We start from the raw sequence: 10,000 nt of genomic DNA on the forward strand, positions 1-10,000 counted from the left end.
CCCTCCCTCCCCTCTCTATTCCCTCTTTCTCCCTCCCTCCCCTCTCTATTCCCTCTTTCTCCCTCCCTCCCCTCTCTATTCCCTCTTTCTCCCTCCCTCCCTCCCTCCCTCCCTCTCTTTCCTCTTTCTCCTCCCTCCCCCTCTTCCCTCTTTCTCCCTCTCCTTCTCTCTTTCTCTCTCCCTCCCTTCCTCCCTCCCTTCTCTCTTCCTCTCTCCCTTCTCTCTTCCTCTTTTCTCCTCTTCCATCCCTCTCCTCTTTCTTTCTCCTCTTCCCTCCCTCCCTCTCTCTTTTTTTCCTTCCTCCCTCTCTTCCTTCATTTGTCCTCCCTTCATCCTTGGTTTTCCTCCTTGCCTCCTTATTTTTCCTCACTGATTCTCCTCTTCCTTCCCTCCCTTCTCCATTCTCCTCACTGGTCCTAGTTCTTCCTTCCTATTTACTCCTCTTGCTCCTCTTCCTATTTACTCCTCTTGCTCCTCTTCCTATTTACTCCTCTTGCTCCTCTTCCTATTTACTCCTCTTGCTCCTCTTCCTATTTACTCCTATTTACTCCTCTTGCTCTTACTCCTATTTACTCCTCTTGCTCTTACTCCTATTTACTCCTTTTGCTCTTACTCCTATTTACTCCTCTTGCTCGTACTCCTATTTAGTCCTCTTGCTCTTACTCCTATTTACTCCTTTTGCTCTTACTCCTATTTACTCCTCTTGCTCTTACTCCTATTTATTCTTAATCATATGGCGAAGGATGGAGAGGTCCACGGCTGCTCAAACATGAGCATACCGTTAGTGATGATGATATTACTCTTACACTTAGTCCTGTTACTCCGTCTTACTCTTCCTATTCCTTTTAATTTTCTCTACTCCAACACGTCTTACCTTTTCAGTCTATACCTTTTTATTTCCCCCTCCACAATCTTTCCCAACCCCTTCCCCCATACACCTATTAACCCCCCCCCCCCCTTCTTTGTCCTTCATACATGGTTTTATCTTTCCTCTTTTTCATTGTCCTCCTCTTTCCATTTTTCTTCTCATACTTCTTCCTCCTCTTCATACTTTTTCATGTTTTTTTTAAATATTTCCTTCTCTTCCTTTTTTCCATACTACTTTTCCTTCTATTATACTTGCACCTCTTCTTTTTTCATACTTCCTCCTCTTCCTTCTTTTCATACTTCCTCTTCCTTTCCTTCTTTTCTTACTTCCTCTTCCTTTCCTTTTCATACTTCCTCTTCCCTCCTTTTCATACTTCCTCCTCCTCCTCTTCCTTCTTTTCATGCTTCCCCCTCTTCCTTCTTTTCATGCTTCCCCCTCTTCCTTCTTTTCCTACTTCCTCCTCCTCCCTTCTTTTCATACTTCCTCCTCCTCCCTTCTTTTCATACTTCTCATTTCATGCATCCTCATCCTTATCCTCATCCTCCTCATTTTCCTACTTCCTCCATGCTACTCGACAACTTTCAATCCCCATGCTGCTCCACACCCTCCATTCTCTATCCCTCTCTCTCTTAGCCCCTCCATCCCTCTTTGTCTTATCTTCATCCTTTCTTGCTCCAACCTTCACCCCCCTATCCCCAAGACCTAGCCACCCTTTTCTTCTTATCACCCCCCCCCCCCTCCTTCCCCCTTCATCTTGCAGTGGTCCTTGGACATGTACTTGTATATTCCCTCTCAAACCACAAGGTGTTCAAACAGTTATTGATGTCTTCTTGTCAGTGACTTCTACTTCGGCATTGATGTTTTGGTATACCTCTTATCATAAAAGCTTACCAAAATGCTCCTGTGTATCAACCATTTTGTGTGTGAGTGTGTGATTGTTATAAATTGTTTTGTGTCCTTTTCCTGATGATTATTTGTAGTTGAAACATAATAATAACTTCATCCGGGAAATCACAAATCTTAGAATGTCTCATAGACTGCTTTTATATACTGGAACATATATATACTCTTTATACATTTCTTTTGTATTGATTTTTTTCCCCCATATTGGAAGTACTTGTTGGACAGATGCCATGTTTATATATGGGTGTATTAGGTATAAATGTATAATTATTCACCATAATTGTTTTTTATTTCAAGTAGACTTCAAGTAGAAAGCCTTTTTATTTATATTATTATTATTTTTTTTTTCGACTGAACTACCCTTTCCCCTGCAATGTTGTGTTATATCTTCATCTTGACCATTTTTCCACCAAGTAACATTTTCTCACTCCTTATTTTGATATTAGACCATTTTTCCACCAAGTAACATTTTCTCCTTATTTTGATATTATTAGCCAGTGCTCCCATCATGTAGTAAGATCCCCCCACATCCCACTTTTCTTGTTCAACCAGGGCATTTATACTGTAAGGAAAATAGTGAAACAACTTATGGGTAGATGTCATGTAGGCATGTTGCACCATGCTAATACTGTAAGACAGGTTCCACCTTTTTCATGAGCAACTACCATTTTGAATAACTACATGGAAGGAAATGGCTTGCATTTAGTGGTAAAAGTATTTTGAAATTTTGTTTCAGAATGTTAGTCAAATCCTTAGCATTGACCAAAGGTTTCTTGTAAAATTTCACCTTCACTATAGATTGGATGAGATTAGAACTTTTATCCCTTCCCAATCTGTAGGCCTACTGCTTAGGTACATATACATAAACTGTTACCGTCTTGATTATCCTTCGTGAATTTATATATACATTTTATATATATATATATAATGTATATATATATATATATATAATGTATATATATATATATATATATATAATGTATATATATATATATATATAATTATATATATATATAATGTATATATGTCCTCCCTTCAGCCTTGGTTTTCCTCCTTGCCATATCTTCCCTCACTGATTCTCCTCTCCTGATTTGTACTTCCCCCTCCTTGCCTGAAGCATGTGGTATTTTTTCACTATAATTAGGGTAAAATATTAGACCCAGGTCTAACCATAAATTCCATGCAGATACTCTATATACTCTAGAGCAGGGCATCCCAGAAGTAATATAAAAATATTGACATTGAAATCAAATTACTTTTATCTTGCATTACATATACATAACTAGTAATAATTGAATTTGGAAAGACAAGTAGTCACTGACTGGGGCCATAAAAATTATATATTGGTCAGGGGCCACAGAGTGGAAAAGGTTGAGAACCACTACTCTAGAATATATGATTGAAGAATACCCTAGGCATGTGGCATGGCACCACTCTGGGACTTTTTCTCATTTTGCAAAATTCCCCACCGATAAACCCAAGCACTTCCTGAAAAAGACCCTTCCACCCCCTACACATGCACTGCCCAAATTTTAAGTGACTATGTTCTACATTAATAGTAATTAATCATACATAACCATACCATGCCTTCATGACCTGAAACTGCAGTGAATACCCCACAGTTTAACACCCACTACTCATTACTTTAACTAAGAATACTTCTGTTCATCATTCACATGAAAAGTATCCATACATCTTAAGTGACATACCCAGTGACTGTTATACATCCCCTTATGTACCATTGTGACACTAGCTCGTTGTGGCATACCCAGCATATCTTGATATACCCAGGTATGTCAGTGGTGGAACCTCTGGTCAAGTGTACAGTTGAGCATGTGAGATAAACATGCATACACACACTTTTGGATTTGGGGATTGTCCACTTTCTAGCCATCGTACCTTGTAACCTGCTCAAATTGCATCTGCAATGTCTTGGTTTATGCACATTTGACATAACAAGCATTTGTACCAAATCATGCCATACATCAGCTGCTAGATTCTCATTAGCTATTTCCAGTACCCACATGCCTATTTTGTTCCATGTAGCATCCATTGGACTTATAAATAGATGGTCTTTAGATTTATATTTCAAGACCCTCTTCAGTACTCAATGCCAATTTGTTTTTTCATAAAATGTTGTACATCACTAATGTGTATTGGATAGACTAAATTTTTGGACACCTTTTGTGCATTACTATTTTGGGAAAGGTTACGCCTAGAGAAGTAAACAAGTAAATCTTTAATTTATCAATTCCCTCATCCCAAAACTATTAGTACAATCTTCCATTCATAACATAACACTCCATTTCCATCATTAGTAGGTAATGTTAGGATTTTGCCAACTGGACATAGTCTGTTGTCAGCCAGCATGCATTTCACTAGACCACCAGCCTTTCACTAATCTAATATCAGACTAAATTTGCTCATTTTCCCTGCCGCCCTCTTCCACCCACACCTTCATGCCTACGCACTATATATGTTATGTATTATATAACATAACAAAATGCTAGCTACAAGGTGATGGGTATACATATACATAACGAATGTTGTGTTTGTATGAGAGCTTTACATATAGCTTTGCTTCGAATGTACATATACATTGTCATTTTGTGAAGTCAGACTTTCTACATGTTCTTGTCTAGTTTAACTAGTGGGAATATTTAAATATTTTTGTATTTTATACCTTTTGATTTTTGTTTTTGATATAATTTGGCTTGTGGGTAAAAAACCATTTTTTTTGTCTAGCCCCCTTGTTCAGTTTTCATCTGTTTTTTCTTCTGAATTTTTATTTGAGTTTGTTTTACGTTTCACCTTTTTTCTCTTTCCAGTCTGCTGTGAAGGGCGTGACCATGGGCGGGCTCAACGTGGTGTCCATCACCGACTGTACGCCCATCATCTGGAATAATTCCCCACGCCCTCGGAAAGCCAAGAAGCTGTAGTTTGCAAGGAGTTCCATTGTTGCCATTTATATTTCTACACTTTTATTCCCTAAGTTGTATATATTTTGGCCGAACATGTCAAGAGAATTTTTTCCCATCCCTTACCTTTCCCCCATTTCCTTCGTGTCTCCCATCCGGAAGGAAGGAGGGAGAGAGAGGAGGATGCTAATTGGGGGGAGGGGAGGGGGGACAGTTTGATAATGATTCTAAGGAATATTATTACACTGGCTGATTACTAACTGCATTATTTTCCAATTTCGCGTGATAGATGCATTTAGATAAAAGAATTTCCATGTACAGTTCTTTTGTTAATAATTTTCGTATAAATAAAAGTATTTATTACAAACTATATTTCATTTTCCATTCCCGTTTATTGGGGGGTGAGAGTGAAGGGGAAAATAATACATACACGACAGGATCATCCATACCCTCCATATTATTAGCGTTTATTCGGACCTTATTAGTTCTCTCCTTGCTTTTGCTGTTGTGCATTATTGTTTTTAGTTTATGTTGTCCCTATTGGAGCCTTGGTGTGAGTTAGTTGTTTTTGAAGGCTGGAGCCGGGACGACGTCATCGCGCTGAGGATTGTGGGTAGTATAGTGGGAACATGGCTGACGGACTTAGCTCTGCCACGGCCTGAAAACCTCCGTGAAAATCTCTAAATTTCCACGTCATCCGCACACGCAGCTACCTGTGTACTATTGCAAGTGTTGCTTAATAATGTAGTGATCGTGGTGTTTTATCGTTGGAAAAGCGAGCGTTAAGGAAAGCGGCGAAAATCCGATGAAACGGAAATTACGACTCAGCCTCAGGGACGAGCAGGCCGTAAAATGGCCGACCGGCAGCCATCTTTGACGAGCACGTAACTCGGAGCTTGCGAAGGCCCGCACTGGCCCCAGGCGGCTCTAGTGACCTGTGAACGCATACTATTTAATGTTAAATTGCATATTAACTGTGAATTCACTAGAAAATATCGTGTGGAATTAGAAAAAATAGAGGAAGAGGAGTGGAGACTTCTCGGATCTTGGCGAGGGACTTCCCCTGAGCCGGCTAAGGATGAGGGAGGTCAGTGGCGTTTGTTTACATCAGCTGATTTCTGTTTACGTCGGTTAAGCTAGCATTCACGTGCAGGGGCAGCAAGGGTTGTATTTATACATTTTTTACTCTTTTTGGGACTCTGCTTTCCGTATGGAATCTCGTACTTTAGTGTGATTATTTTACAAGTTTACCGCATTTTCTTGTGTTTTCCCCCACTAGGTGCTAGTGAATTTCGGATATTTTTGACGTTTTGGTGTATTTGGGGATCAACCACAGGGAGATGGAGTCATGATTAGGGTCCAGACCCCATAGCTGGGGACTTGAGTTCAAGAATTGATGAGATTTAGTGTGTTTTTGGTCATTTGTTTACTATTTTCTTCAATAGTTGACTGCGAGTGCATAGCCAATTAAGTGAATTTTTACTGTCTTTTGTATATTTTGACTTTGTAATAGACTAGCATGATTGATATAAGGCCATTAAGTTCAAATGATTATACTTAGACTAAGGTACATTTTAGATAAGATTTGAAATAGTAATTATTTTGTCAACGCATTGCATACGACGAAACTTGTAATGTATCATAGGTGTACGAGTCTAGGGTTGATCTTTAAGCTGTTTGTCTAAAGTATTTTTTTATTGTAATTTTCAATTTCTTTGAGATTCTCAGATTTTCTTTTACAAGAAAGTGGTGAAAAGGGAAACTAATATTCTTGACTAGTATTTCCATTATATACTATGCAAAGTCTTATTCTTGTTGCAATTATCATCAACTCTTTAACATTCCAAGTCATAGATAGTAATAGCTTGTTTGTACATGTAAAGACCCTATTAGCTTTTTTATTGTATGTAGTGATGATTTCATCTTGCCTTTTATGTAGTAGTACTTCACGTATGGTATAGAAAGACTTGTGATTATTATGCAATATTTGGTTTGTTATATTTATACATTTATTTTTTTCTTTGTAGTACTAGTTTGTACTTTAGATTACATGATTGATGCTTTTATAAATGTTTTTTTTTATCTATCTATCTATATATATATATATATATATATATATATATATATATATATATATATATATATATATATATATATATATATATATATATATATATATATATATATATATATATATATATAATAGCATTTCTGTAGTAACTTTATTTGTAAGTACTAAAATTTGTTTTACACTCCAATGACAGAATAGTAACATTATTTGAAATAGCAGCTCGGTAAATTTCAGGGAAATCATTGTAGTATCCAGAGCGACCTCAAATCTTACCTTGCTGAACATACCGTAATGAATGTAATGTACATAATCTTAGACCTATAACATATTATATTTACTGTAGATATTTCAGTCCTTTATATATATATATATATATATATATATATATATATATATATATATATATATATATATATATATATATATTATATAAATTAAACTACATCTGTCTTACGTAAATAGAGAAAAAAAAATCCTGCAGTTACCTTGCTTGTGAATACAAAAATTTGTTTTACACTTGTAAACATTTTTGTTCATACCTTACAGCAATGAATGAAATGTACATAATCTGAGACCTACAACACAATGATATTTACTCTAGACATTTCAGTCCTCAGAAAAAAAAATCCTCGAACACTATATCCTGTCTTAAGTAACAAGAATAAGAAAAAATCTGCGAACACTATATCCTGTCTAAACCCATAATTGACGGGTAGCATTCATAGTGGCCTGGGCCTCACTGCTGGGGGCTTATATCGTCGCCCGAGCATGCGCGACCACTCATGCCAAATACCAGCATCCCATGCCGTTTCTTCGTAATGCTACGAAAATGTTGTATTTTCAATTTTCATTATTTTTTACAGTCTCTACTTGCCAAACTTCCTGATAAATCGAGACTGAAGGGCATTTTTGTTGTTATATAGACTCCATAGTTGATCATTATTCGGTCTATAGTTCGAAAAAAAATAAGCAGTGTGTGGCATCATGGAGTTGAAATTGTCGGTTGCATTTTTTTTTGTTTGTTGCATGGTAAAAATGAGAGTGTTAGAACCGACTTAATCACACTTTCACAGGCAAAAAAAAAATCTTTTGCCGTGATCGTAACAAAAAAAAAAAAAAAACATGGCATGTCCATGCATACTCTATGGCATGTGCGTACGTGCCCCCGGCAGATGGTCCTGCCATGCCATGTCATATACGTACATGCCACCTGTCGGCAATGGGTTAAGTAACAAGAATAAGAAAAAATCCGCGAACACTATATCCTGTCTTAACAAGAATAAGAAAAAATCCTGTGATTTTCCCTTTGCAATTACTGCATACCATGAGAATGTCTATGTCGCAACTTATCAATGCTAACAAAATAAGAATTTTACAAATATGACTGAAGATCTTAACCTAGCAATATGTGGTCTGTGTGCCAAGCAATAAAAAAAACTACACACACGTGTATTCTAAAGAGTTCATGTACTTTACTGGCAAATTTCCAGTGGGTTGGATGGAGCATCATTAAAATCGTCCTGAGAGCTCATTGGGTGTACTAGTAGAGGAATTCACTAAAGTCTTCCTTCCTATTAGGAAAAAATGGTTTACTAATTAAACAAAATACATAATTCATTCTAAGCAGATAAATTGTGGTGGAATCATTAATGACATTAAGTAAACAAAAAATAGTTGCATAGAAATCCACATTACAAATGGAACTATTTAACCCAATGCTGCTGGGTGGTTTCCCGACATGAACACCCTCTCTCCTGGGAGATTGTGTTGGTACCATAGCATGCGTGGCACCATATATGTCCTTGGAAAAGGGGACCGGTGCATCATGGCACTTATGCACATACCAAAAATCCCAACATGTATAAATTATGGTAACATGAAAGGTCATGAAAATCAGATTTGTTATAGGTAGTCTGACCTTAGAAGTCCAGAACATGAACATTTCAATTTACACGGTAGGAATGTGGTGCATACTTCTTCAGACTAAAAATAACTGATCATTCAAGCATAGTGCCAGAAGCCAGGAGAGTACAAATTCTTTTGATTTATATATTTTAAGAAACTGGAAGGACAGGCAATACTATATATTAACAAAGTAAACAAGTACCTGGAAAATATTTCTTGTATATGTAACAGCAAGTACCAAATTATTACTTTTCTTTCCATGTTGCACATAATTTTATTTTTATATAATTTCTTCCTTCCTTTCTGCCTTTTGTATTTCTCCATTTGTCTCTCATCTTCATCCTTTTCTCCCTTTTTCCCTCTTCAGTGCATAGGTCTGATGGCTAAATGAGATCTTCATACCAAGGTCTGCATTTGTATAATAAATAATAATGAAAAGTATGTTGGAGGAAGACAACGTGTAGCAAACTTGGAAAAATATACATATTAAAGTCAATCCGTTTTACTTTTCATGCTGAATACTGCAAAGCTATTTTTACACCAGCCAAAAATGCATGTGAGCACATAGTCTTGGCAGCTCTAATTGTTAGTTTACAGTTCACCCTCCCAACCCCTTGCTCATTGTTGTCATGGTGGGGGCCTTAAGAGATGGAGACAAGCTCAATGTCAATGATCAACCCTGCCTTGGACCTCGGCCCTTGCCTCAAAGAACTTTGTGTGGTCTCTCTTCTCATCCTTTCCTTTTCTTTCTCTTCATCCCCATCTTCTGTCCATGTATCCTCATTGTTAATTTATTTCTACCCTTTTCTCCACAAACTTGATGAGTATGCAACCTTGATATTTGCACATTTACTTGTTTTAAGCAAATATTGTTTTACAAATAATTGGAATTTCCTGAGTGCTTCACCCCCAAGCTCGACCCAATTACCATATTTTGAGTATGCTGCGAATGACCTTAGATACTGATGTGGCAGATAATTATTATTAAATATAATAGTACAATTCAGTTCTTTTTTTCTTGCTGTGGCTCTTGAAAGTGTATTTCCTTAAAAAGTTTTGATTTGATAACAAGTCTCCCTAGTGAATGCTAAACATCATTGCTTCATTATCAAGATTTTTAAAGTTTACCTAGTGGTAAATGGTGCAAGATTTAAACAACACAACCATCTACTTTGGCAACTACAAAAGCAAAAGCAGAAACTTGTGTTGTGTATGTCAAGAAATTATAAGCATGAACACAGGAATGGCACATAAATCACAGTCCAGATAGGCAGAAGTGGACTCAATATCATAAACAGAGAAACCTGCTAGTAGGTGCACAAGATTCCTGCCCCC

The 10,000-nt window shown here is 37.0% G+C and overlaps 2 protein-coding genes across 9 annotated transcripts in view; both read left to right on the top strand.

Moving 5' to 3' along the window:
* Window positions 1–5,056, top strand: part of LOC119568388 (28S ribosomal protein S11, mitochondrial-like) — an 11,500-nt gene extending 6,444 nt beyond the window's left edge. The window contains exon 5 of the mRNA XM_037916873.1: window positions 4,600–5,056. Coding sequence (XP_037772801.1) covers window positions 4,600–4,710 — 111 coding nt within the window. The 3' untranslated portion in view covers window positions 4,711–5,056. The remainder of the gene's footprint in view (window positions 1–4,599) is intronic.
* Window positions 5,057–5,175: 119 nt separating this feature from the next.
* The window catches only part of LOC119568386 (chromodomain-helicase-DNA-binding protein 1-like), a 38,385-nt gene continuing 33,560 nt past the window's right edge, over window positions 5,176–10,000 (top strand). For 7 of the 8 annotated variants that reach the window (XM_037916862.1, XM_037916866.1, XM_037916865.1 and 4 more), the window contains exon 1: window positions 5,176–5,776. In XM_037916862.1, the coding sequence (XP_037772790.1) occupies window positions 5,768–5,776 (9 nt within the window). In that variant the 5' untranslated portion in view covers window positions 5,176–5,767. The remainder of the gene's footprint in view (window positions 5,777–10,000) is intronic. The other variant, XM_037916870.1, reaches the window with a different exon arrangement.

Source organism: Penaeus monodon, chromosome 43 (assembly GCF_015228065.2).
Source record: "Penaeus monodon isolate SGIC_2016 chromosome 43, NSTDA_Pmon_1, whole genome shotgun sequence".
NCBI classification, from domain to species: domain Eukaryota; kingdom Metazoa; phylum Arthropoda; class Malacostraca; order Decapoda; family Penaeidae; genus Penaeus; species Penaeus monodon.